Here is a 27974-nt window from a genome sequence, read left to right as displayed (position 1 = left end):
ATCTAACATAGCAAGTATCTGAACTCAAGAACTGCTGCTGGCAGCTGTATTGGCGAAAGCTAGGAAGAAAAAGCTGAAAAAACAACAACCTGTTAAAATGTTCAATATCTTTTTATTTACCCATGTGTTCATTTGAATTTCAGTTTCAGACACAGTGTTACACAAGCCCTGTGTTTGCATAGGTCTGATAATGAGGTAAAACATGGGAGTTGGCATTCTGCATTTCCCTTTTACAGATTACAATTCCCCAAGCAGTCACAATATGACACAATATTTAGAAGCACCTAACAGTAATGCCAAATTATTACTGCTCCAAAGCCTGCGGTTACACGACCACCTTTTAAACCCTTCAGGGCATGAGAACTCAAAAAGACAATTAAAAAAAATTAAATTAAAGAAATTAAAAACTAAAGAAATGGAAAAAAGTCCCTCACAGCTCCTGCTACATATCAGACATGCACTTTTCACCATAAGAATAAACTTACAGGCATGCAGGTCTTTCTCTGGTTACTATCAGTCCAGTTAAAACCCATTATTATTCACAGATAAGAACTTCATTACTGGCATCTTTTCTTAATATAAGACATCCCTTTATGGCTAATTCGCTTTGAGAGGCATCACGTTTGGTACAATGGTTTCTCTGTAAACATTCATTTCTCATTGATTTTGTGAATAAATACTTCTTCATTTATAATTCTACCAACATAAGTAAAAGAAACTAAACGCGGTTCAATTCAGAGCTCTAGCTTCAAAGTTGATAAAGCAGACACATGTAATACACAAAGCACTCATTGTTAAGCCTAAATCTTAGGCTTAAAACATCTCTACTTTATAACTTGCTGTAATTATATAATTTTCCACATATTGCACACCAGTGTACAGCGTCAAGTATTCCTCGCTTATCACCTTTTTTACGACCTGGCACCGCACTGAAAATATATTGTGAGGCAGTCTGTCACTGGATGTAAGCAGTGGTCCCCAATGCCTCCCTGAGCTTGTAGATTAGGCTCTAGAGAGAAGAAGTGCAAGAAAATTTTAATAAAATATAGGACGGTATTAAGATCTGTTTATTCCTACAGAGAGACATTTGAGAACACAAGACCACTTACCTGTTTGGCATTTTCTGTCCAGCAGATGGAGCCAAACCAGGTTTTCCTCGTTGCAAGGCATTGGTGGTAACCTGTGGGCCTTTCACAGGGTCCTGCAAGACAAACGAGACGTTCAGCATTTATTTCACTGTTGCAAAAGTACACACTTTACTTATTAATACAGAAGAGAAGGATTTACCCCTGATTGTTTTTTGATAGGGCAAGGCGGTGGAGGTCTGTTTGGGGGGTTTGGTCTATTTTTGGGTACTGCTGAAAGCTGTGACGAGTTTTTGGCATCCAGGGAGCGTAAAGGTGGAGGTCTTGTAGGCAGTGCAGAAGCCTGGTTGGGTTTCTGTCCTGGAGGGACAGGGGGAGTGCGGCCCTGAGGAGAGATCACTCTCTGGGGCTGTGGTGTCTGCTTTCGCTGCTCTCCTGCACACATTGGTACAGGGGGAGGCTTCCCTGCAGGATATACAATACCATTCCTGGGTAGAGGTGGGGCAGACGGGCTCGGATGCGGAGAAGGCTTCCCATGTGGAAAAGCACAAAGATGACAAGTATTTTCAACATTTTTTATGGTATTACATGACAGACATTACTTAGGTGGTCAAAGAGTGGGCTTATTTACCGAATTCTTTAGCAAGAATGTTGGGTTGGCATGACCGTTGGCACGACTTTCCGGATTAAGAGGCTTGACGTCAGGTGGCTCGGAAGTGTGGATTTCATTCATTCTGGATGTTCGCACAACACAAAGGAAAAACGTTATCTGCAAAGTACGTTTTTAGTGTTTAGCAACTTCAGAACTACATACTTTGGCACTGGTGGTGGAGCAGAAGGCTTCAGCGAGGGGAGCTTATGTCTGCCGAAGCGCCAAAAAGCAAAAACAGCCAAACCCACCAAGAGAAGCAGAAAGGAAGTAAGGAGGGCTGTACCAACGCTTCCTGTTGGAATATAAAATAGACAAGAGTCAGAAAATAAACAAACACCAAAAAAATTGTTTTAACTTTAATTAACTGCACATAAATGATTGGTGCATGGGTCTCACTGCGGTTGATGACAGGCCCGCTGTCCACACTGCCCCCTGATCCTTTCTGGTCGCAGAGAGGAGGAGCCCAGCCTGGATCACAGTGGCAGTTACGGTTGTTGTTGCACAGCTGGTAAGAGAATAAGTCACATTTTTTATGACTGAAGGAGAATCAGGGACAGGAAGTCAATGTTTTGTAACAAAATGTAGTAAAAAGGCTCTGCCGAAAAAAATTGTATAGTTTATGGAACATTTTACAGAGGTGACCATATTGCTGCATAATACAGCCGTGGTTTCCCATAAGTAAGATGCCTGAATGCCAAACCCTTACTTGTTTATGATATGTTTTTTTTATATTGTTGTGTTGCTACTTTTAATTAAGCAAAGGATCTGGACCGTTCCTGCAGCGCTGCTTAGGGCTGCCAGCTTTCAGTAATTGTAGGCTAGCTGCCAAATCTTTCTCAGAAGTCCAGAGAAATCCATCAAACCAGCATCTCTTCTGCGACACACTGAAACTTACTCCGTGTCCGTGGCACTTGGCGTTGCATTCCCCCGCTCTGAGAAAAGATGCATTGCGGCATAATCCGTTAAAGCAAATCTGTTGAAACAAAAGAAGCGTGAGGAGGAACATTAGAGAAGCGCTTCGAGACAGGTTGCTTATCCCCTTTCAGGTGAAAACTGAAATCACAGATGATCCATTTTCTCTGTCTGATCGAAACAGTTTTGTCTGCTTTGTTTGTGACTTAAGATCGGGTGAAAAAAAAGTAGTACTGGTACATGCTCTTTACTACTACTGCAAACTCTGTTTAGTACATTTTCATAACTCTCACCAAGTCTTCGCCGCACTTGGTGCCCGTCATGACCAGACCTGGATCCAAAGTGTCACCCTGTGCCTCCTTTTCCTCCTTGTCAAGCTTGTACACATGTGTCCCCTTGCACATGATTCTTTTGTAGCCCTCAGTAACCGTGGTTTCTATGACAACCGCATTTTGCTCAATAGGCTTGGAGGCTGAAGCCAAACACTGGATTTTCCCACATTTAGCATTCCTGTCATGTAAACAGAACCCCCCACCCAAAACAACAAAGTTAGACTTCAGTTGAGGGAGAAGTAAATGAAAGTGTGATTAGTTTGTTGCTGAACGTTTTGGTTTTCACCTGTCACTACAGCTCCTGTAATTCCCAGACTCATCTTTGCCACAATTCCCATACATATTGCCAGCTTCATTTACCCTCTTAAAGCACAGGTCAGGGGCCGGACGACCATCTGTGGTTTAACAAAAAACAACAACAAAAAAATGCACAGAAACATATTTAAAAGTGTGAGCTCACGCAAACACAATAACACACATGCAGGCATACAGTCAGGTTGTGTTATTTGACCGTCTGATGAAGACCAGATGGCATCCCTTACTGTTCAATGTGGCTCCTGTGGTACTACAAAGGCTCTGTCACCACATGAACATGGACACTGTCCAATAACAATCCCTAGTCCTGTGACCCATCAAGGACTCATCTTTAAATACACTGAGCCTGACTGGATATTTATCTCTTTAACATTCATTTCTTTAATTAAAAAAAGTCCAGAAACTTGGTATGACTCAAACCCCTCAAAGCCCTACGGATGAAAAGAAAAGAGATATTATTTGTGCAGTCACTTCCTTAAAAAGTAGTGAGCTATTGTTCCTGTGGTTTTGGTATTTAAAATAATACCAAGACCATTTTAAAGTTCAAAGCATGAGTGCATGCACCTTCAAACCATGTACAGTTTGTAAAATTTGACTGTTTCAGTTTTATTTTTGTTAAGTTATTGTTCACTAAAAATACTGATTTAAAGTTAGTCTATAAGATATATGTATATAAACTTTAATAATCCTTTAATAATAAAGACCATTTTTAGAAGCAAAACCACCTTTAGCAGAAATAAGTTGAAGTAGTTATTTTCAGTATGAGTTCATCAGTTTCAACATTTTGTGGAGGAGTTTTGGACGACTCTTTGTTACAATGTTGCTTCCGTTCACTGAGGTTTGTTTGAATTTGTTTATGCAAAATTCTCTTAAGTTCCCACCACATTTCATTCGGACTGAGTTCTGGACTTTGCCTGGACTATTCCAACACCTTGATTACTTTCTTGATTGTAGGATTATGTTAAAACACACCTGCATGTTCCAGACCAGCAAACTGCCAAAACCTCTGCTTTTATGAGGTGCTGAGACTTGTTGATGATCAATTAACCAAGTGCGTTTAAGTGAGGATAAACAGCAGTTAGCTATAGATGGAGAGTCCGCTTTACCCACCTTTTCCCCAAAGTGAGCGACACTGTTGCTCAAGGGTCAGACACATGCCGGTGTAACAATAGGCCTTCCCGCCTGCACATGATGTGCCATCTACTAAATAAAAATCTGCAGGACAAGACTCTGTTTTGCCATCACAGAACTCAGGAAGATCACATGACCCCGAGAGAGCACGGCACAGCACACCCGGGCTCTTCAGCTTCACAGTGAAAGACAAAAGAGTAATGACATAAATAAAGTTAGAAGAGTAGAACATTTATTCTGTACTAGTGAGAATAAGGGTTGGTGATTTCCCATTTAAATAGTATGTACACTAATAAATGTACCTTGCAGTTCTGACAGCAGACTCCGTGGGCACACTCAGCTCCAGCTTTCAGGGTACAGTTGTTGGCATTACAGCATGGACTTGTGCACTCCTGGGCAAAACGTGTTGTAGAGTTATGAAGCCTGGCAAAACCATCAAAAGAAAAACCCGCAGTGCATACACAGAAACACCCACTGACCTCTTCTTCTCCACAGTCGCATTCTTCTCCGTCTTCCAGGTAACCGTTACCACAGCGATGCCCTCCATACATTGTCCTGGTGTTGGGCAGGTTAAAGAGACACTTTCCTCCTCCAGAGCTCAGGTAGCTCTTCAGCTCCTTTATGTTGCAATCATTAAACACTCGAGGAAAAGGATCCCTGAGCACGAGGTAAGGAAGAAATCAGGTTCAATTTTTTCTTTCATATTCTATCATTTATCCCCTTTCTCCTGGTTTAATGAATGCAATTTTTTGTATTGTGGCAAGCTGAATTTCATACCCAGTAGCAGCAGCCATGATACAGCCTCCGTCTTCTGCTTTCGCCTGGCAACAACCTGGAATGTCGTGGCTCATACCAAAGTTGTGTCCCATCTCGTGCGCCATCGTGGCAGCAACGCCGACTGATAAATCTGAGTGGTCCTGTTCGACACAGCACGAGAATTTTAAGATCAGCAGAAATCAACGTGTGATTCTTTGACTTGATGCATGCTGATGTAGCGTAGCATCATCAAATTTAAATCTAAACACACTTGTCCCTCACCATGTTTACTCCGCCGGACTGGTATTCAGAGCACATGGCTTTGAGAGGTGCCAGCCCGATGGTCGTGCCCCGGAATGACTTCCCCCTGGAGACAAAAGAGAGCACTTGAAATTAGTTCCAAGTCAAGAGCATCCCGCTGGACTGCAACCGGTGTTTATTACTGTCTTGCGCAATGATTATGAGTGAATGAGAAACACTGACGTGACCAACTGAGCATTGTCGTTGGGGAGACTGCGTAGCTGTTTCTGTCTCCAAGACAGGAACGCTGCCAGGGTGCTGTGCGGGTTATCGGAGACGCTGATCATGTCCTGGCTGGTCCACACCTCCAGACCAATTAGTGCCACACGGATATTTAAAGCTTTGTAGTACTATCGGTGTCGGCATAAGGAATAAAAATAGGCATGTTAAACTCCAGTATCTGGGGTTTTTTTCTTTTTTTTTTCTGGTTTCAAATCAGATGTTACCTTGTCAACTAGGTTGGCTGCTTCCACTAATTTCTGTTTCGTCTTGTCAAGATCAGAGTTGTGCTTCTCAAACTGCAACGACCATAAACCACAATGAACACACAGAAATAGAAACTCAACGTCTACACATCTGTTAAAATATCTTTCCCATAAAGGGTACATCTCACACTTGAAATAAAACAGGAAGTGAACCTTTTTTTTTTTTTGCAAGCGTTCTCCACAATTGGGTTTACCTGCAACTGCATGAAGTGGGAAGCTATACATAATGCAAACTTTACAGGTCATAAATAATAATGATGGCACACACCTAATCCCACATACGAAAAGCCACACTCCCCGCTACCACATCTTAATGGTTCACTGCAAACCCCCCCCAGTGTGGTTGCAAAAGTCACCCAATCTGAGTACACTGTTTTCTCACCTCAGTCTTGTCTGCAACTATGAGCAGCTCTACGTACTTCATATTCTGACTCACTTCCCTTTTTTCCTGACGAGAAAGACAACATAATCATGTTTTAATAAATCTCAAAGAATGTCATCGATGAGGTTACTGCTACTGAGCTCACCCTCAAACCCTGTGGTGACATCATTCCCTTGATAAAGTCATTAAGCCCCTCCTCATGCTCCACTTTGCCATGGTGATGCTGGCAGTGACCCCCGGGGAGACGAACACTCTCGGCTCGGAACACAGCGTGCCGATCAGCATCCGTAGAAACGGGAAGAGGCTCTATCAGGTAGCTGATGCTCGTGTTCAGGGAAATTAGTCCCCTAGGAGGGAAAAACAGTCATATTCAGAAAATCAGCGATGTCTTAATATTTGTGCGACAGAAGGTCACGCTTCTCTCTTTCTCCGTTGTTGTGTAAATAAAGATCAGCTGACATAAACAATCCTCTTCAAAAAGCCACTGATCATAACAGACACCTATACTCAAACACACACGAGTGCATGCAGAGCAGCGGGCCGTGCAGCTGCAGAAAACATCTGGAGAAGTCAGACGCCCACACGTCAACATCCCTTTATGCTGTATTTGCATTCCCTTGCAGAATCTACATTAGCAGGAAGATGTTATTCGCTCATCCTCCAGATGCAGAACATTAACCCAGAAAGAAATCACACACGCACGACTAAGATGTTTGTCAGCCCTCACTAGTTCCCCCTCTGCTGCCTGCCTCTCCTCTCTCTCTCTCTCTGAGTGTCTCCAGCAGGAAGCAGCAGCTGCTCTGGAGGTGCATCAGGAGAACACACAAGATCTCCAGTACCGAGCTGTACTCAATGAACCAGCACTGAAGCCAGTGACCTAATAAACTTGGAGACTACATCGGACAGTACACAGGGCTGTTTCCTGTAACATTATTTATTGAGGCACAGCTTGATCACAAGCTGAAGAAAGTCAAATTCATACATCTTTTACTCCCACTGCCCAGCTGTCGAATTCTCAGCACGTCTCTCAGCACGTATATAAAACAGAAATACGTACATGTTTTAGACAGGAAGTTTGAGAAACTTGTTTCTAGCAGGTTTTTTTTAAAAGCAAGCAACTTATTGCTACTATAGATAAGCAAATGAATGAGCTGAGCAACCAGCTGATCAATATAATCTCTGCACAATCTAGTCGGTATCAAACAATTTCCTGTTTGTATAAGCACAGCTCTTTCCCCTGCCATCACGTCTTTTAGCTCTTACCTCTGCTTTTTCAGAAAATGTTGACTTTACAGAAACATCCTCTTTTTTGTCCTTTCAGCTCTTTTCCTTGCCGGATAAATTTAAAGATTTTATCTATGGATGGAACATGTAGCTTTAAATGGTGTTTTTTCAAACAAACTTGAGAAACTTTTCTCTTACTCTGAGCCATCTACATCCATCCATACTTGAGTTGGACTTAAATATATGTTACTGTAAAGTTTTATTACTTTTTATATTCTAAATCTGTTCGGATGCATGGTTTCCCCTGTCTTAAATCAACTTAATTTGACTTATATGGCGCCAAATCAGAACAATAAACACCTCAAAAATGCTGCCTTAATACAGAGCAAATTCCAACAATCAGATGACACTGTACGAGCAAGCACTTGGTGACAGTGGGAAGGAAAAACTCCCTTTTAACAGGAAGAAACCTCTGCTCCAACCAGAATCAGAGAGGGGAAAACAGAGATTAATTATAAATAATGATACCTAATGATTAAATGCACACGGAGTAAAAAGAGGTGACTGAAGAAGAAACAGTGCATCATGGGAAGCCGAACAGCGCAGGCCTGTTGGAGCATAACTAAGCAAGGGTTTAAAGTCACATGTTCCAGCCCTAACTATATGCTTTGTAAAAATGAAAATGAAACTTTTAAGCCTAATCTTAAATATAGAGAGACTGTCTGTCTCCTGAATCCAAACAGGGAGCCAGTTCCACAGACAAGGGGCCTAAAAGCTGAAGGCTCTGGATCCCATTCTACTTTTTTTACCCTAAGAACCTCAAGTAAGCCTGCAGTCTGAGAGCAAAGTGCTCTAATTGGGTGATACGATACTATGAGTTCCTAAAGATAGGATGGGACTGATAATTCAAGACCAATGTAATTTAATGAAAGGCTTGCTCATTGGAGGGATTTAATGAATAATAAGAAATATTTTTTATTACCTGAGCCCTGAACAAGTGCTGACAGCAACGCTGGAGCCTTCCATGCCCTGAACCTCGCCATGGTAGAAACAGTGTCCCTGAAAAACAACATTTTCATTCATCACACACTGACCTTTTAATGTAAACAGAAGTAGTAGTATTTATGCCAAAACCTGTCACTAACTGTTTATTACCCTCCTCCCACTTGACTTGATCAACTACACTGATGTTTATCAGCTAAGACTCCCCTCCACAGCCTAAGAGCATGAAACTATCTCGCAGACTCACAGTGCTGGGTCGAGAAGAGGACTTGCGCGCTCCATTGGGTGTGTACCATATTTCCTGATATCCAGGGGCCAACAGCTGCCTGGGTAAAAAAAACACAAATTCAGGGACAACAAAATATTCTGTATTTTGTGACAGTAATACAGTCTATGGAAACAACAATATTGTGAAAAGACGGTGAAATACAAAACTGCAGGAAGCTGAGAGGTTAGCAGAGGACAGACTCTCTGCAACAGCCCACAGCTCGTAAAACATTCACTCTAACACAGGCGCTCCCCAAAAAACAAAGTGCTTTAAAGATTTAAACAAAGAGCCTATTGGTGACAAGAGAGCGCACAGGAGAATGTGGGAAACTGTAATCAAAGCCATATGTACCGTCCCCCAGTGATCCTTTTTACTTCTTGGCGAGTACTAGTCTATTGCTGAAGCAAGAGATGATAACTTCCCTATGCTGACAGCTTCAGTTGTTGGCATGTCCTGACTGCATTTGTTTGACAGATGGATTATTTACAAGTGCTCTTGAGCTTCTTTGCTATTTTTCAGGCTGTGAAGCAGAAACATGCATATGCATGACACCGAAAGCTTTCTTTGGATAAAGTATCATAATCCTCTTATTTTCTATTTATCTGTATCAGCACAATTAAGTCCAATGTTTATTGCAAACCATTCTTCCTGTTTTCAGTCAACTTTAAACTTTAAGTCATCTTCATCTTCTCCTCAGGCCAACTCAGCAACTGGCTGTAACTGCAGAGAAACTCAAGCACATCTACTGATGTTGTTTCCTGAAGCATTAAACTGCAGGAGTTTGACTCAAACAGACCAAAGATCTTAAAGATTTCCTTATTATCATTGCTTCTTCATTTATTTTTTAATCTGGTGGCTTTTAAGGGAAATAGAAAAATAAAAATGTAATCTTCTTGTAAATATGCCTCAGCCAAATTTGATTTCTTAAGTTAAATGAGAAGATCCTTATCACTGCCATATATTTCAATGAGGAACAAATGATTAAACTGCTGGAAATTATGTTCTGCCCAAAGGCAGGAAAAGACCATCTACCTCCCAGTCCAAAACCTTGGATCGGTATTGTACCTAAGGGATGTTTCTGAGTCACTTGATTTAGCCCTACCTATACCTATAAGCTTTATCGAGGATAAGAATGGCTTCTAATCTGACTATCTGACCAGGAAGGCAAATTAGCACAGATCCACCAGTGTTAAACTCATTGAAAGGATGATGCAAATTTTCTTTTTCATCCCTGTTCGATGCCAAGAAGGAAACAAGCCTCTTAAGATAATGACAGCCTGCTGATGAGAATTTGAAATAAAACAAGCAAAGACACAAAATGACTACTTTTAACAGATTAGGACTCACAGGAAGAAGGGGCTGGCTAACCACCTAGACCAATAGGAACTCTAAAGGGGGACCTCAAAACGATCGGTGGGACGTATGATGTCAGCATGAACAGGGTCATGTTGTAATTTGAGCTAAATGTCATTTATATCTGTAATTCCACAAGTTTTCCAGCTTCCCTAACTTCCTGAAGACATTTCCCATCATCCTCTGTGTCAACTGTAGGCCAATTTTGTGGCAATTAATGACATTAGATGACTGAACTTTAGCCTGCTGCTGTTCCACAGTCATTTCTTCCATAATGGAACCACACAAGTACTCCACTTCTGTTCTCCCTTATCCTTAACTTGACAGTCAGCTGCAGTTTCTGAGCTGAATCTTGCTATTCCTTGGGGACTCATTTTAATGAAAGTTTTAATGAAAAGTCTAATCCCAGCAATGTATTTGTAAGTTACTTTGGTATCGTTGATGGTAGTCTATGCTTAAGAAATAGAAAAGACTTAAAACATGGCAAAATAACAACTAAAAATCTCACAATATGCTGCACGGTAGACAGATTTAGGACCCAATATTCGTGATGTTACATCTGATGTTGAAGCCCCGAGGCCTGTGTCGAGCAAAGGGGGCGTGTCCAAATGAAGCCTGTGTCGAGGCCCGTATCGTTCTGCAGCACGTGACCATTATGGGTCCACAAATTTGGGGGCATTTTACATAATATCTCCCAATAACAACATACATCTTCTCAAATCGATCTCAGAGCAGACGGTACAGAGGCTTCTGTGATATTACCTCTGCCTTGTGGTGAAGCAATTGGAAAGATTCAACACATTCATGGTGATTTATCACACCATGACTAACTACTGTGCAGGACTCCAGAGACAGTGGCTGAACTCAAAATAAGGAAATTCATCACTGGAATGCGCAAAAAAATTCAAAACAAAGCTGGGCTCCAGCCAAAAGGAAGTGAAATACACATGAGGTAATTAGGGAACCATTATACAGCTGAGGAAAATGAAACACGGGTGAACAGAATCTAAGTAACAAGACAAGGGGACCCAAAACTGAACACAATACACACAAGACTGGGACTGGCAAAATAAGACAGGAAGTAACAAAACATGAATACGCCTACACTGACGGAAACTTAGCTGGACACATGAGCACAGGGGAGGCTGATAAAAATAACAGGTGACAAAACCAAAATGCCCAAAATACTAATCGATAATACACTAGACTAGAACTTAATCATAACCACAAACATAGAACTCCAGAAATCTATAATTACAAGAACACTGAAAAACTCTTAACTGGGGACAAAAAACAATGAACTCAAAAGACAGAGTCAATGACTGAGCAATCGTGACATAAAAGTTGACTCTACAGCACTTCTAACTGTAAGATCTAAGGTGTGCATTAATGATGAGCGAGTTACAACCACAGAAACCAGAGAATAACAACCTGCGGGTGTGTCTGAGTTTCATTTCTAATCACCAACGTCTCCAGAAGTTGGAGCTCAGTGAGAGAAAGAAATGAAAATACTATACAGGGTTCAAGTAAATGGACAACCTGCAGGGTGGTGAAACATATTAGAATAACTGAAATAGAAAGATAAATATCACTTAGTTAGTCATTTGAAATTGAAATTAAATGAAATACTGCAGATAATTAAAAACTTTTACACCCTTTATTAAATCAGTAATAATTTGGCCAGATATGCAATTTAATGGCACCACAAAGCCCTGAGTCAACTGCCGTGAAACTCTCCAGCAACACTTTTGGAATACCCCAAAGCTTTATGTATTCTGCTGAATACTGTGACAGCTTTCAAGTAGAGACTGGAATAAAAAAAAAAAAGCTTTGTCCAATGGCGGTCAGCAGCAGCGACTGGATGTCATCCAGCGCTTGGACAGATGCTGTGATTGAGGAGCCTGGCGATGCCTGAATCACGGCGGTCTGGCAGTGAAGCTGAGACAAAGGCCTGGTTCAGCCTCAAGAGGAGAAAGAAGGGATGGGGGAAGAGTAATGCTAATGTACTTGAGAGATAAAGAAGGGGGGAGCGAGAGGGAATTTGGGGTAATGCTTTAAGGGTCAGTGGGTCACATTCTCTCATAGTATCAGATGACATCACCACATAGAGCTGGAAGACGGGGAGGAGGGGGAAGGCTGATGCAAAGTCAAATTACCTCTCAGCAACAGATGATGAAGAGGCTTTTATTGCAGATGGAGGCTAACGTTCTGTGTGTGCGGAGCCTTGGTTGAACACACACACACAGGCTAACACAGAGGCCTAGATTAATGCATCTAAGCAAACAGGACGGCTGTGAAACTAAACATAGGCACAAGGGAAACAAGGACAAGCAAATCCATGAACCCACTCTCTGTTCAACAGACCTGCAATCCATCAGATCTGCGCTTTCAAGTCATGTTTGTGTTCTTTTTGGGGGTGCACAAATGTGTCTGCGAGTGTCGTCTGTCTGCGTGTGGCCGCAGACGCCCAAGCCTGACCGCAGGGAACATGTGGGAATGTATATTTGGATTAAAGCCCTGGGGGGATATCAGATGAGGTGAGAGAAGGGGGGAGAGAAGGAGAAAGAACGGGGTGCACATTTTTTAAGTTGGCCAGTGGAAAGACATATAAGGTGTGGGCATGATGGCAAGGGACAAGAGGGGAAAGGAAGGAGAGGAGAAACAGTATAGTGTGATCTTCCCATGAGAGTGCTTAATTCAGATTAATGCACTTAAGGGTGTGCAGGAAGGACATTAAAGAGGAGAACAGAGAAAGTCAGGCGGAGGAGGAAGCAAGAGTGTCGGCACATTCTGAACCAGAACTGACCAGAGAATCTGCTTTCCTCTTCTCATGACTTTCAACACCTCAAGCTCATCGTTCAGTTTCTTACTGTTTCCTGCCTCGCTCACTCTGTTTTTACATCCTTTTCCTGCTACCTGAGTCAGCACTCACTATGGCCCCTGCCTTGCTCTTAACTGAATTAACCCTCTGCTGGTGCACTACAGTCTTTCATTAAGATAAAAGCTCAGGCAGCCGCTTATACACAACCACACCAGTGAAGTATAAATGCTAAAGAGCCACACAGATACACACACATTCAAAAACATGACCAGGGAGGACAGAAATGGATTGAGTGTTGACTCGAGCCATGGGGAGGGGGCTGATGCCCACATAAACTCACAGTTATGCTTTCCCCTAAGATTTGAAGTGATTTAAGGAGGACAGCTGGAGCTCTCACATCGTTTTTGGTTTTTTTTTAAATTGAATTGAACTCTTGTCCGGTTTTAGGTGCAATGAGGACATAAGGGAGTAACCAGGACACAGGGTGGACACTGGTAGCATTTTCTCTGGCTTGTCTCCAAAATCAGACATTAATCTCCCTTGGCATAAACTCCTTTCTGCCTTAGCCCTGACTCAAGTCTCACATTAGACCAGCAAAGGATAAACAGAAACAGGGTAGGCTAATCCAGAATAGCATTCTCTGTGGGGCAACAGAGTTGGTGGGCAACACTGCTGAGCCTCAGCTAAACAATGAATCTACAAAAGAAGCTGCAAGCTTTCTTTGAACCTGCAGCACCGCTCATGCAGCGCACTGTACAGGAAATATGAGCTGAGGTGAATTGAAGCCTCGTTTTTTGTTTGTTGTTTTAACGAATGTTAAACTGTCTTCTGACTTCAATACCTACATCCACATAAGCAAAAACAGCAGACAATGGTTGCCTGGATGCATGGATGGAATATTTGCATCATTTGTTCAGCTCAATATAGCTCTCAGACACAGTACATTAAAGAATCAAAACATTCGGTTTTATACTAAAGTGTGTGCATCACAGGATACACTGCTTCAGTAACTAAATCCAGCTTTTCAGAAAAAAGTAAATATCTTTACAGAAATCTCCGTAACTCTGACTGCGGCAGAAAAAAACTGTTATGAGTTAATCCATTCTCACAGCTTCTCTGTTGCACAAAAAATGAGAAGTTTCACAAAAGAACACAAGTTTCACAGTATTTTTTCCTGTCCTGAGTACCGAGCGGGGATTGTAGTTCCTCTTTCTTAGGAAAAAATTGTAACATATTTTATTTGCACCATTCAACACCTTGTTGAAGGGTTTTGTGGCGTATCTTCTTCAGTTACTCTCTTATCACACATGCGCAGGCGAAATACCTCACTCAGGAGGAAATGTAAGTGAGTGACCACCTGCTGGGTTTGGAGAACAGGGGGCAAGATCCCCTCAGGGGGCAGTCAGTCAGACACGGTGGAGTCGGGGCTTGTTAGTATTTGTGTGCCTACGAGTCAATGAATGACAGAGACGGTATGCAATCGAGGGTAAAAACGGACTTCATTCCTAATATTCCTAAAAGCTTCCCGGTCCACTTGTGCGCTGGCTCGAATCCAAAAGTGATAAACCGCAGCTCCGTTGTTACCACTGATATCTCAATGTTGCCCCCCCCCCCCCCCCAAACTAGTACACAGTCTATTAAACAGATGAGACACCAAGCTCCCTTCCTATCACCAATCCATTGTTACTGGACAGGAACCGCTCCATCAGATTAGAGGGCGTTAGATGCAGAGGCACAGTCCTCACTTCCTGATTGCCTCATCATGCCCTGGTTGAACGGATCGGGTGTCATCCCTCCAGTGTCCAAAAACCATCAGCCTGCTTTCCTCTACTCATCCCCCTTCTCAGCACCCCCTCAAGGGGCGCTGACCTTATAAATGCGTCTATGTGACAGTTAACATCTGGCCAAATAAACAGAGGTATGGAAAGGGCATGTTGTGGAAGTCAAAGGAACAATGTCGATGAGTGATTTCATCGGCTCCTCTAAACTACTGCTTTACTGATTTTGCATGGAAAGATAAGGCTGGTGTTGAAAACTCAAGTTACTCACTCATTTTTCTCTAATAGTAGTCTGAGCTCCTGGCCCTCAGTTGTGATGAGAACCTGTGCCTCTGCTGGATGCTGGAAGCAAAACATTAAATGCATGCTAATCAGTGAGAAGAAGTGACAGTGCCAAGGAAGTATTTCCCCTTTTCCTGATTTCTTAGTTGTTGGATTTTTGGTTTTGTTTTTTGCATATTTGTCACACTTGTATGTTTCAAATCATGAATTAATTGTGATTCAACACATGTTCTGGAAAGCTGAGTTCAATTTTATTAGCCACACTCTATAAGCCCCAATTACTGCTAGTACCTGTCTGAAAGAATGAAGTAGGCTAAAAGATCTCAAAAAGCAACAAACTGTAATCTAAAGAAACAGAGTCACTGACATTTATCAGTCTGGAAAGGGTTGCAAAGCCATTTCTAAGGCTTTAGGACTCCAGTGAATCATGGTGAGAGACATTGTATGGGTGAAATGGAGAAAACTTTGAAGTGGTGAACTTTCCCAGGAGTGACCAGCCTCCCGAATTTACCCCAAAAGCGCATACTTGACTCATCCAGGAGATCACAAAAGACCCCACAACAACATCTAAAGAACTGCAAGCCTCATTTTCCACAGTTAAGGTCAGCGATTATGATTTAACAATAAGAACTGGGTAAAACGGCACAATGGGGGAGTTCCAAACTGAAAACCACTGCCGACCACAAAGAACACAAAGGCTCGTCTCACTTTTGCCAAAGAATATTATAATGATCACCAAGACTTGTGGGAAAACATTCTGTGGACTGATGAGACAAAAGCAGAACTTTTTGGGAGGTTTGAGTCCAGTTACATCTGGTATGAAACTAACGCAGTAATTCATATTTCATAAAAAGAACATCACAGCAACCAGTCAAGCGTGGTGGTGGTAGTAGTGTGATGGTCTGGGGCTGCTTTGCTGCTTCGGGACGACTGCCCTCATTGATGGAACCATGAATTCTTTTCGCTACCAGAAAATCCTGAAGGAGGACGATCAGCCATCAGTTCGTGCCTTGAAGCTCAAACACACTCGAGTTATGCAGAAGGACACTCTACAAAACACTAGCAAGTCCACCTCTGAATGCCTAAAACAACTAAATGGTGGTTTTGGCATGGGCTAGTTAAAGTCTGGACTTAAATTAGATGGATATGCTTTGACATGACCCTCCAATCTGGCTGAAATAAAACAATTCTGCAAAGTTGAGTGGGCAAAATTCCTCCACAGTGATGTTATTGCAAACGCTTGATTGCAGTTCTTGCAATCTGATGGTGCCACAACTAGTTATTAGTTTTAGGACCAGGTGGGCTTTGACAGCTTTATCTCTCAATAAGCGATCGTTTAAAATCATTTAAAACCTGCTTTTTTATTTACTCTGGTTATCTTTGCCTGATCCCTTTGTTGGATCTGAAACATTTAAGAGTGAGAAATATGCAAAAAATATAAGAACTCAAGAAGGGGGCAAGCACTTTTTCACAGCAGTGGTTTACACAAAGGTTTTATATGAAAGCTGGATGTGTGTCAGTGCGTCTAAAGCATTTTGTTAGTCAGAAGGACAAAGAGCGAGACAAATTCACCTCTTTGTTGTCAGACCTCTTGTGTCTGAGAGGATGCAGCCATATGGGATAAGTAATCTCATAACTCTCCACGTTCTCAAGGATGCTTTCCAGCGAAGCCTGTTTGGTGTCTCCTGATTAGAAACACATGGAACGGAGGGAAAGGTTGAAAATACCACAGAATAAGAGTTAGCGTCTTTTCTTTGCTGCTAGTTAAGAAACAACACTGGAGATCCACGTTGTCGTCTACATAACCGACACACACCTGATGCAACCATTTAAACAGGAATGCATCCCTGCGCAAAACAACAGTCGTCTATTCAAAGCAGGCATCCAGATTCTAGTCGTGCCGGGGAACACTTGGACTCACCATTGTAAACAGCGGCTTCAGACACAGCAGCAGTGACGGTACAGTAGAGGACAACTATGAGGCACACACACACACAGCACCGCGCGGCATAGGGAGGTGGTGATGGTGGTGGTGGAGGACGCGCTCCTGGACGCATTCTAGAAACAAACGGCTCCGGGTGAAGTCGCTCAGCAGAGGCATAAATGTGCGGTGATCCGGCCCGGTTGCTTCACATCACAGAGGCAAACCGTGAGATGCTGGCACACCATTTTGCCTAACCACTCCCCTTCGACAGAGAGGACGATGAGCCGAGACGAGGCAGACTAGCAGTCAGGAACAAACGAGCGAGAAGGAAATCACGATCACAGCGCTTTTTTAAGTGAAAATCTATAAACGGGATTATTTAAAAAATATATCAATTTAGCGCATTTAATTTATTCTAGAAGTCTTGAAATGGTTATTTTAGCACTATTTGCACCACTTCAAAGGATATCCTACTGTACTTCCACAAATTTGAAAGACAAAGCCGTGGCAAAACTGACAGAAATACCAGATCATGTTTAATTCAACTCTGTTTGATTTATATAGCCCCAAATCACAATAACACTTATATTGTAAGGTTACCCTAAAATAGTACAGAAAAGACCCCGACAATCAGACGACCCCTACGAGTAAGCACTTGGCGACGGTGGGAAGGAAAAACTTCATTTTAACACGAAGAAACCTTTACCAGAACCACGCCAGCCATCTGCGCCACCAGTTAAAGGTAAAAGGAGGAAGACAGGACAAAAGACATTAATAAGAATGTACTTCCCATTATTTGACTACTATTTTCATTTCTCACTTTCTTTTCCACCAAAACAATTTTTAATGGAGGCTTTCTGTTGTTCTCTTTTTATAACATGCTTATCCATTGCAGTGTCTCTCAGAACAAGTTATGGACCTTTAATGCCACCATAGGCTAGACAATGGACTGTTGCATTCATGTTATACATTGAAAATATATAAATGAAAAGATAAGTGTACATTAGCTGTGCTATATATGTTTTTCATAATTATTTAGAATAATTATGAACAATTATTATGAAATAATTAAAATTGGTAATGTACTTAGACTCCAATTTAAGACATTCCTGATGACATCACTAGGACATCTGCAGAGTCATGTTAGTTTCAAATGTAAAGCTTTTTGACAGCTGCTAAAGATTAAAAGCTACTGTCTACAACAGGGCTGTCAAATGTAAGGCCCGGGGACCAGAATCTCTGGACTGCTTTGGAAAATGTAAAGGAGGGTATAAATTTTGAACTTTTAACTGTATTTTCATAAGTTTTACAGCTTTTCCTACTAATGAAGACCTCTCTGATTACCATTCATACTACACCAAAGTAATTAGGTAATAAATAAACCATTAAATGACAAAAGTTAGATTTTTTTCACTATGCAATACAGAAATTTCTTTTGTTTTTCAGTTAATTAAAAAAAAAGCTTTCAGTGTTATAAGTAAAGGATAGTCTGGACAATGAGCTACTAGACCTTTTGAAAAATGCCATAAAATACCCACATGGGTCCAGTGGCTGTGTGTGTTTTCCTTTTTAAATGACCTAATGACTGTGTTTTAAATTTAGTTGGCGTTATCACACACCATCTGGCCATTTTACCAGTAGCTTAGTAACCTTATCAGAACTGAAGGACTAACCAAAAAAAAAACCCCAAATAAACACAAGCTTACAATTTAGGTCACTCCTGAATTTATTGTCTAACTTAGTAGACCTGCGAGTAAATGTTTGGCATTGCATATGCTGTCTTTAAATAACTGCACCACTTGTTCTAACATGTTCTGCTATCTGAACTTTCTAGGCCACACGCTGAACCACTGGACGGACTGTTTGCCAATGACTCAGGCAGGCAGATTATATATGTTATTAAAGTAACATACAGTATAATATAGTATATGCTGATATTTTAATTACTATATAACTGTATCTGTATATAATTGTTCATGAAGTCATTCTAGATAATGACCGCTGTATATTTGAAACAAAAAGGCCTCCGTATTAGAATTTGCTCCACATCTGTGCTTAGAAAGTTAAATTCTAATTACATAAAATACAGTACAGCTAAATGCTTTTAACAAGGTCACAGAACCAAAAATATCAACTGCAACCGAGTCCACCTAAAGTAACAACATACAGTAGGCTCCTACTAGTTTAGGCTTCCAGCAGCCATTCATACTGAGCCGGTCATTTATAAGTGTGATGATAACTACCCCACAGCGCACATGTCAAGGATAAAGTGTATGCAGGGTGTGTGAGGTATTCTTAGCTCCGATGACAGTGCAGCCCATTCACGTCTCTAAATGGTAAGCTGGCTTCAAGACAAGGCCGTGAGTTCCTGTCAAGGTATTGATTTCTGCTTTACTCTGCTTATTTCTTTTCTTACTGGACACTGCAAGGGAATGCTTTGCAGAAGTAGTATTAAAACTCAAGGATTAGAATTTTAAGGTAAAATAGATTTGACACATGCTGAATACCCCTGAGTAATAAGAGCAGGAGGCCAAGAGAAAATATGTCAAACGTACTGAAAGATCAAGTGTTGGTAGTATTCTAAATGTCATTCATGGTATCAGATGAGGGCATATTTTAGGAAAGGCAACCTTAGGAGAGCCACATGCAGGAGTAAATAGATATCACACTATTAAAACACTCACATCTGCTTTTCTTTAAACATGACAGACATCATTATGCAGTCAAAGAAGGGAAGTTCCAACATATTAGGAACATTTTTATATATGAAAGTAAGAATACATTGGATCTTCATGGGTAACATGTCATTTGACACAAAGTCAATATAAAGCTGTAGCTCTGGAGTGGCTGCTTAAAAGGGTCCGCTTCCGACCACCTCCGAGGTCAGATGCGTTCAGAGTTGTTCTCCTTCAACAGGAAAGGTTCGGTTAGCAGTTGTCATCCTCCAGGATGTCTGGGTGCTCCTCCCAGAACTGCTCTCCTATAAGGTCACAATGGTAGGCCTCTACCCTCCTCCTGCTACGTGTGACGGGCATGTCCTTTTCCTCCCCATTTGGCAGCTTTGTGCGTTTAATGACAGTCTCATCTCGCTAGATAAGACAAATGAGAAAATTGATTAATATAAGTAGTTCAACATTTGGAGAATAGATAAGCAGTACATAATCAATCAGTCCGGTACCTAAACCCTGTAAAATTATTTTGTGGGATTTGGTTTTGAGTGCATTTAAAAAAAAACCCTCAGAGGAGCTGGTGCAGTGTGATGCAACCTAACTTAAATTTCTATGAAACCAGCGTTTCCTGCAGTTAGTGTCAGGACTACATCCAGTGCCACAGCAAGTGGCAGCCTGACACACTACACATTACAGTGATTTATACTTTGTTATTTATTTATACATTTGATCCTATGAAAATCTCTTCTTTCCTTTTCTTTGTTTTTGTGTGAGTTTAAATTTCCCTTTCACAACCAAGGAGCATCTAACTGCATAAATAAATGTCCTATTAAAGGAATTGCTACTATTACATGAAAAGGAAATTTCTAAAAATGGCTTCTTGCTATGTTAGTGGCAGAACTCTTTTCTCTTACACTCCATCCACAATGTGAGGTCATGTGCAATAAAAAAAGTGTATGCAGCTGCTGACATTTCTCTTTCATGTACAACAACAGAAATACCAATAAAGGGGAAAAAAGGCAGTGTGGTGATTTTAATGTTTCAATCTCAGACTTCACTGCTTCTAACAAGAAGAAAAACAGACACCATTTGAAAAAGCGAGCCGTTAGTGTGCTTAAACATGCAAAAACAACCACAGACTATATAAATATGGTCACACCCATGGCCCACTGGTTTGTGGACTACTGTTTTGAGTTTGAGAGAGAGGCATTTTGACTGGTGTTATAAATCCTGATCTAACTAGCGAGGGGTGGATGTGACGGAGAAGAAAACTGATGTTGCACCATACAATAGCAATCTATCAACCATAAGGCAGCCATTCTAAAATGCATACCCTGCTTTAACATCTATTTCACAGGAAATTTGGGAATAACTTAAAAAAATAAATAAAACAATGTGTTATGTTAAGGTAGGACTTTCAAAGTTTCAAAAGGTGCGACTTTTACTTTGAAGGCTAATCTTCCCCCTATCCAATTTGCGTCACACTTTCTCAAGTTATTACTGTTACGCTAGTAGTTAGCAAAAGCTTGTGGACAAACAGGAAGAACCGCAGGCAACCTTGGAAACCTGCTAGCAACCAAAGCAATCACTATGAGCTTTTGGGTGCAGCATCTTCTTTGCAAATATTTCACCAAGGAAGATCCAGCAACCTCCAGGTACTCCACTGCCAACCAGTAGAAGAATACACATGTTTCCCTACTGGTCCAATATGGCAGACAAATCTTAAGCAATGTCTACGTGATGTGAATGAGAAACCTCATAACAAGGGAATTGATTTATGCAAGCACAAGAGTTGATCCTGCTGGCTATTTAAAAGAATTCAGGTTTTTAGGCATTTTTTTAAACCTTGGATTCAATTTCTGGACAACAACAAACTTCTATGTACAGGTTCTGACGTCACCTCAAACTGTTAAAAGGTTTTGCCCTAACTTTTTGACACAGAATTTGGTGCATTGCCGCAGGTGGAGCAATTCGTCTGGTTAATTCCAACAAAAAACTCTGACATATTAACTAGGTACTGAACCCCCATGCAGACTGAGTCCAATTTCTTACAGGGACAAGTGGCGTTCATGCACATTAGATTAAGCAATAATAGATTTCATGCCATGGATGTCCAGGGCTGCACATGTACCGCACTGATTGGATCAGCGTGTCCCTGCACTTCACTGAGAGGCATACCTAACCTGATGAATGGAGGTGGGTGGACTGATCAAAATATCAATAGTATTGACACAAATGCCTGTATCGGTATCGGACTGATAATTGCGTGATAGGATCTATACTTTGTTTCTATCCTTTGAGTTTAGTAGATAGCCCACGGAATAGGGGAATAGATTTAAAACCCTTCTTGAGCACCTCACCTTTTCCCAGATGAGGGTGGTACCTTTCTTGTGGACGGCAGATTCATTGTTGTAGTTGATACCAAATTCTGTGAAGAGGATCTCATTTTTATCTCCAGCCAATGTTCCCTGAAAAAGGCAGAAATACTGTGAGACATCCAAACTTAGGTGTGTAGCTACACAATCCCTCACATGGTCTTTAGATAGTACAGTTTTATAAACAGCTACAACAAAAGCATGACAGGAACACCACCGCCCACCAAACCGCTGGTTATATATAGTGGCTGTTTCTTTTACTTTGGAATTAAAACTAGAAGAAAATCAACAAGAAATAAATAGTAAACCACTCTGTCATTTTTTTGTTATTATTTGTTGTTGTTATTATTACGTAGGAATTATGAACCATGAATGTTGGATAAGGTATAAATAAATAACTCATGCTGCCTAAACATCCACCCAAAACCCATCAGCTGGTTCCAGACAGCCCCCACAAGAATGAGGTGATTTCCAGAGGACAGCTGCGTCAGTCTGTAGCAGCTGTCATAGCTAGTGACAGACCTGTTCCTATACACACTATTTTAATGCACAGTAATAAATTGTTCACAATGACGTAGCTGAAAGCTTCCATCTTTTAAATAACCTCTTTGTTTACTCGGATGAAATATCAGAAATAGTACCTTGAAACTTATCAGCCCCTAAAGCCAAGTGTTGTGTAAGTATATAAGTGATATTATTAAATGGAGAAGATGTTTGTTTTGTTTTTAAACTGAAATTATACTGATAGATGAATTTTTACAATTAAGACATTCTTAGCTAACGAATCAACCAATTTATTCATTTTCACAGTCCGGGTAGGTAAACTTATATATTTGGGTTTATTACTTTTTGCCAGGTCATGTAAGTTTGTGTTGATGGATAGCTCTACTTGTTTGTTATTGTGGTCTTGGCTCACTCATTTTATACTCTGATTTTTGGGAAATCTGTTGTTCAATAAATATAACACTAATACATAACTAAGAAGTTGTTCTTATGGCTACTTGGGACTCAGGGGAAGGGGATGCCTTTTTCATATTGTGCCAACTGGGGGCTCATCGCCTGTTTCCTCGCTTTTTGGTGGTCTGGTGAGTTATTTGTTTCTGGTTGGCAGTTTTCTATAGCGTGTGGGGAAATAATGGAAATAATCCCTTTCCTAATAGTTTTGGGACCTCACCTTCCTTCTAGGAAATGTTAAAAGGGCAGATTTGCTTACTGTGGCTAATTCACAATATTCAATACCCTAAATTAACCTTTTAATTTACAAGTAATAGATAATACATAACTATATCAGCACCAGCCATCACTGCCACTAGCTTGTTCCTGATGCTGTTTAGGAGACCAGATACTCGTAGTTGAAAAGCTTTATACCTACCATAACGTATCTGTAGCCAGAAAGAAAAAAATCACCAAGTATGGCAATCAATTATCCTTTATATGGCACATTTTGAGAGATGTGAGCATTCACTGTTGTTTTTTTCTGACACATGATCAGCTGATATGGATCTACAAAACATGCTGCTGGAATCTATTGGTAGGTAGAAGCCAGTGTGTCATTTGGGACATGGTACACTTTGAATACTGTGTGGATGACCTTGACTATAAGCAACAGTCTTTAACATATCGATGCTTACAACCTTAAATATGTGGGCATTACCTTAATATGATTTTTTGATGATACCTTTTTCAAATACTTATATCTGTTAATAAGCACTTGCAGCTGCCAGTTTACACTCAAAAATACATTAATCAATTGTGTTTCACCTTTAAGCGATCCTCTGCCTGTGTTGTGCTGAGTCCTTTTCTTTGCACTAACATCCAAAACACTGTGTTGTACAAATTATTTATGTGACCTTAAAGAAACAGAGACACAATGTGACATATTTCCACCACGCCAAATGTGTGATTTACCATTCAGAGCATCATTTGCACTTACAGTCTGCCTGCCTCCAGCTAAGGTAGTCTCTAAGGTTACGATTGCTAGGATATAGGACCACCCGTCCGTCAAATCCCGGAGGGTACAGGAGGGGCTGATTCTCAAAAAACTCCTTCCAGTAAAACACGTACGAGGAGGAGAACTGGGAGGCCACGTGGGTCATGAGCTTACTGTAAGGAAAAGAGGGGACAAAATGAAGTCAGATAAAATGCTAGAAGATGTCTGTGTGAAAATGATGTTATTCAACATTATGTAAAACATCAGCACCTGGCTCTTCTTTTGAACCAGGTAGAAGACCGGTTGAAAACAAAGCTGAACTCATCACTTTGGCCATAGGCAACAACAATATCCTCCAGTTCTTCCATGACAGAGCGTGCACTCCTTGTCATCAGCCCCAAGGCCCTGTCGTCATTGGGCTTTGCAAACTTGTGCTGCTCTGCAAACCTGAAACACATAATGCATTAAGACGCCAAAACAACAATTTGGATTCAAATAGCTCCTGGTGTTTTAGCGCAAATGAAGAATACTCACTTGTGAAAATTGCGACCATCCAGTCTCACGACAATGTAGCAGTTCCGCAGACAGGTGTCATCTGTTTCGAAGTTGCGCACATACTCAAACTTACTTTTGGCCATGTTACTGGATCTGGAGAAAAGACGGACCGAAGGTGTAAGAGAACAGCACGAAACACCAAATCTGCTCGCTGTACTAATTAGCATTGGGATGATCCTGAAGAGAAAGCGCAAGGAGCGAAAATTATATGTCAACAGTGGGAAAATATTCAGTCAAAACGGACAACTACTATGATATAAAAAACTAAATTCAATAACTTCAAATGATGGAAAGTGTTATTATTAAAATGATCTGTGTTATACGTATGTCAGTTCTCTATTTAGAGAATATATAAACTAAATATATCTAAATAATAAGAATAATTCTCTTCCGCACATTCAAACACGTTGGTTTGTATACGGTCCGCCCAGAAATTGTGTCGTAGAGGAACTACAATCACCCGGAACACAAATTTTCGGAGCTACGGTAGACTTAAAATAAAACGCAAATAATTTCCCGTTTCTTCAGCCACCTTAAAAATAATGCTTCAATTTTCAATTTTTTTGGATGCTTTGCGGAATTTTTTTTAAAGTTTTAAAGATTTTACGAAAGTAATTTGCTTTCTAGCGCCATCTTGTGCCTAAATAGAAACTAAACTAGATACTGTACATCTAGGAGGCTATGGGACTTGTAGTCCAGTTGATAAACACGACAAAATACCCAGAATTCCTCGGTTGTTTTGAACATGGAGGAGAGGGAAAAAAGAAGTGTAAATTCAGACAGTAAGGAGACGTTGTCAGCACCCTGCTCCAGCCCGGCCTCGGCGCCGGAGGCTGGCAGTAAAGCCGAGGACGATGGCGCAGATAAACTGGACGTCTGCTCGGATAAATTTGATCCACTCTTGGCCTTGTACTCACCGACAGTGCAGCTTCCCATCCCAAACATCAAGTGCTTCAACAACGTGGCCGAGTACGAGAGCTTTCTGAAGGGCGGCCGCGGGAGAGCTAAACCGGAGAACGTGGAGAAAAGGCAGCGTAAGGCGATGAAAGGCGTGGTTGACCTGGAGCGCATCGAGAGGCTGAAGAAACTCATGGTGAACAACCCGGTATCTGAGTCAGAGGAGGGAGAAAGCAGCAGCGGCACGACGCGGAGGAAGAGGAGGCAGAAACCTGTGAAAAATGTCCTGACGAGAATGCCCCGTAGGTTCAACACTCATCATGTAATGTGTTGGAGACCTAGTCCCGCCTGGGCAGTTTCACTGAGCCGCTTTAAACTTTAGGAGGGACTAGAATACGATATTTGTATTTATTAGAATACACTAAGAACTGACAGACTACCCCAAATAAACCGACAAATAAAATAAAATGTCCCAGTAAAATAGGACTACTGGAGTAATAAAAGACGCAGAATGGCTTGGTTGGCAGGTTCCTAGTTGTGGTTTACGTATAACCCCTTTGCCCCCAATAAAATGAAAACCACATTACAACATTACACACACACATATATATATTTCATTTTTAAAATATTTTATTCATAATTTTAGCATTACTTGTTACTTTAAAGAAGCATCAGTTTTAGCTGAATTCCCTGTATCATTTATCATAATAGGCAGAAGCAGCTGTGCGACCTGCTTGTCTTGTGTTTTCAGTGTGTAAAGGCAGTCCTCTGGGGGAGCTGTACCGCTGCGTGGAGGAGAGGATAAGAGTCAAAGTTCACGTCAGGACTTTCAAAGGTCTGAGGGGAGTGTGCTCTGGCTTTGTCGTGGCCTTCGACAAGTTCTGGAACATGGTCAGTGATCTCATGTGGCATTCTTGAACTACGCAAATTTCGTATCTTAATCGTTGGTTATCTCTCGCTGTCAGGCGATGGTGGATGTGGATGAAACGTACAGAGAGCCTCTGTTTGGAGAGGCTTTCTATCATGAGAAAGCCCTCACCACTACACGGGTAATGGATGAGTTTTCATTCTATATATATATACACACACACACGAGTAAAATTTTGTCCTTCGATTTTCTAAGGAAAGCTAGAAACATTTAGTTTCTAATGACTACTTCCTAATAACAGCTATCTGTGCTTTGCTGATTAAATGCTTGCAAGCAAGCTGACAGTAGTATTGCTGGCTTAAATTGTAAAGGTCTTTTTACATATACATATAGAGCACACGGAGCGCTTTTATGTGGTTCAGTTGGATGAAAATCTTAAGAATGATCAAATCTTTGTATCTGCAGCTTTTTGAGAAGCTAAGTCTCCAGGAAACCTCTGAATGTGCTGAGTCGGGGAAGAAGCAGCCTGCAGATTCTCCCAAAGAGACTCCAGAAAGTCGTTCTTCTTCTCCTGCCGTTGGTGTGAGAGGAGACAGCAGGACAGCAGACTCAGATCTGTCAGGAGCTGCTGAAACCGAAAAGGATGCAAACAAAACACTGCTCGTGGTCCAAAGTCCACAGGCTCGCCAGAAGAAAGAAACCAAGACGTACGGCAAGGTCCATACGCGCCACATCAACCAGCTGTTCATCCGTGGCGAGAATGTCATCCTGGTTAACCCCCAGCCGCTCTGATTTTCACTCTTACATTGATCCCGGGCAACAATGCAGGGTTTTTTGGAGCATTCTGCGCTAACTAGTACTGACAAATTCTAGAGATTCAGATGGATCACAGACTGATGATTTATATCATATTGATATGGAGGTTTGTCTTTGCCCACCAGAGAAATGATTTTGCTTTTGATAAATAAAAGCTTTCCAGTTGTAATTACAGAAAAGTGTGTTTGTGTGTGTTTTGTTTTTGCCTGTTTAGTTTATTTGACACCCTGTAAAGGAAACCCAGTGAAATGGCTGTCTCCCAGCAGGTGGCACCATAAACACACCAGAGCCATCGAACAGGCCATTGTCATCTCAAAGAGCTTGTCCCTTTATGTTGCATTTCCCCGCTAGTTTGAATGGGAATGACAGCGCAGTCTCAGCGGACTTCATAAATGCATTATGAATAATTGAGTTTGTGAAGCTCGAGATTGCAGATGGCACTCAAAAGCTGTCATTTGTCTTGACGTCTTAGATTGCTTTTACTCTTTAATGGGCACATTACCCATAAAAGCACGATTTACTGCATCTCTTAGAAGTTGTAAAGATGTTGCATTTTTTTTTTCCTTTTTAAATGACAGAGGTTAGTTTTGGATGATGAGTGGCACAGAACGACCGTCGCTGCAATGTTTCTGGGTCTGCGTCAGATTTCTTTCTGCATTTCAGCATCTCTTAATTTGTTTAGAGACTGACCCTCTTTCCATATATTTTATGTCATAAGTGGGGCATGTTCTATGAGTAAGGTGAGCTTTTATTCATTTACTGTATATAACGTTACTTTTCATATAATGTATCAGAATATTATTAGTGTAGCCCATTTAAAAGGCCTCTCCAGAGAGGGAAAAAATGGGGTCAATTGTTTAAT

General features: G+C 41.2%; 3 protein-coding genes across 8 annotated transcripts; 1 reads left to right on the top strand and 2 right to left on the bottom strand.

Moving 5' to 3' along the window:
• Positions 1-76: 76 nt before the first annotated feature.
• adam19b (ADAM metallopeptidase domain 19b) lies at positions 77-17321 on the bottom strand. Of its 2 annotated transcripts, XM_086308462.1 has the most exons (23): positions 17000-17321; positions 16651-16763; positions 15068-15138; positions 8824-8902; positions 8557-8633; positions 6496-6697; positions 6351-6416; positions 5930-6001; positions 5667-5833; positions 5466-5550; positions 5205-5344; positions 4907-5084; positions 4730-4819; positions 4407-4602; positions 3268-3376; positions 2943-3159; positions 2633-2710; positions 2134-2242; positions 1900-2029; positions 1717-1819; positions 1288-1614; positions 1110-1201; positions 77-1009 (listed from the first exon to the last, which is right to left on the bottom strand). In XM_086308462.1, exons 1-23 carry the CDS (start codon positions 17133-17135, stop codon positions 1003-1005), a joined length of 2844 nt encoding a protein of 947 aa, XP_086164588.1. In that variant the 5' UTR covers positions 17136-17321; the 3' UTR covers positions 77-1002. The 2 variants fall into 2 exon arrangements, with proteins under 2 accessions (XP_086164588.1, XP_086164598.1); XM_086308472.1 differs by lacking the exon at positions 15068-15138 and having other exon boundaries at positions 17000-17135.
• Positions 17322-17573: 252 nt separating this feature from the next.
• thg1l (tRNA-histidine guanylyltransferase 1-like) lies at positions 17574-25732 on the bottom strand. Of its 5 annotated transcripts, none has more exons than XM_086308515.1 (7): positions 25449-25732; positions 24511-24708; positions 24247-24423; positions 23980-24149; positions 23808-23896; positions 22032-22139; positions 17574-20091 (listed from the first exon to the last, which is right to left on the bottom strand). In XM_086308515.1, exons 2-7 carry the CDS (start codon positions 24696-24698, stop codon positions 19930-19932), a joined length of 894 nt encoding a protein of 297 aa, XP_086164641.1. In that variant the 5' UTR covers positions 24699-24708; positions 25449-25732; the 3' UTR covers positions 17574-19929. The 5 variants fall into 5 exon arrangements, with proteins under 5 accessions (XP_086164641.1, XP_086164651.1, XP_086164660.1 ...); XM_086308525.1 differs by having other exon boundaries at positions 24511-24624; positions 25449-25729; XM_086308534.1 differs by lacking the exon at positions 25449-25732 and adding an exon at positions 24928-24965 and having other exon boundaries at positions 24511-24624.
• On the top strand, positions 25213-27285 carry lsm11 (LSM11, U7 small nuclear RNA associated). Its single transcript, XM_086308484.1, has 4 exons — positions 25213-25730; positions 26180-26319; positions 26394-26477; positions 26762-27285. The coding sequence occupies exons 1-4, from the start codon at positions 25277-25279 to the stop codon at positions 27086-27088; spliced, it is 1005 nt and encodes a 334-aa protein (XP_086164610.1). The 5' UTR covers positions 25213-25276; the 3' UTR covers positions 27089-27285.
• The last annotated feature ends 689 nt before the right edge of the window (positions 27286-27974 follow it).

The sequence above is a fragment of the Aulonocara sp. 'chitande type north' Nkhata Bay genome, linkage group LG2, assembly GCF_057382095.1.
Source record: "Aulonocara sp. 'chitande type north' Nkhata Bay isolate Kocher_YH1m ecotype deep benthic linkage group LG2, A_spYH_male_GT1.1, whole genome shotgun sequence".
In the NCBI taxonomy this organism is placed as follows: domain Eukaryota; kingdom Metazoa; phylum Chordata; class Actinopteri; order Cichliformes; family Cichlidae; genus Aulonocara; species Aulonocara sp. 'chitande type north' Nkhata Bay.
Note: the sequence above shows the minus strand (reverse complement) of the source record. Positions and strands in the feature narration are given on the sequence as shown.

Bases quoted from the DNA above. Each gene is read 5' to 3' on its own strand.
- adam19b (XM_086308462.1), bottom strand. From the start codon at position 17,135: ATGCGTCCAGGAGCGCGTCCTCCACCACCACCATCACCACCTCCCTAT. The intron at 15,139-16,650 runs GTGAATTTGTCT...TTTTGCTTCCAG, and splicing joins AGAGGTCTGACAACAAAGAG to CATCCAGCAGAGGCACAGGT. The intron at 8,903-15,067 runs GTGAGTAACTTG...TTTTTTACCCAG, and splicing joins CTACTATTAGAGAAAAATGA to GCAGCTGTTGGCCCCTGGAT.
- lsm11 (XM_086308484.1), top strand. From the start codon at position 25,277: ATGGAGGAGAGGGAAAAAAGAAGTGTAAATTCAGACAGTAAGGAGACG. The intron at 25,731-26,179 runs GTAGGTTCAACA...TTGTGTTTTCAG, and splicing joins TGTCCTGACGAGAATGCCCC to TGTGTAAAGGCAGTCCTCTG. The intron at 26,320-26,393 runs GTCAGTGATCTC...TCTCGCTGTCAG, and splicing joins TCGACAAGTTCTGGAACATG to GCGATGGTGGATGTGGATGA.
- thg1l (XM_086308498.1), bottom strand. The intron at 23,897-23,979 runs GTAAGTGCAAAT...TGTTTCTTTAAG, and splicing joins TAGCTGGAGGCAGGCAGACT to GTCACATAAATAATTTGTAC. The intron at 22,140-23,807 runs GTGAAACACAAT...TGCCTTTTTCAG, and splicing joins AGGCAGAGGATCGCTTAAAG to GGAACATTGGCTGGAGATAA.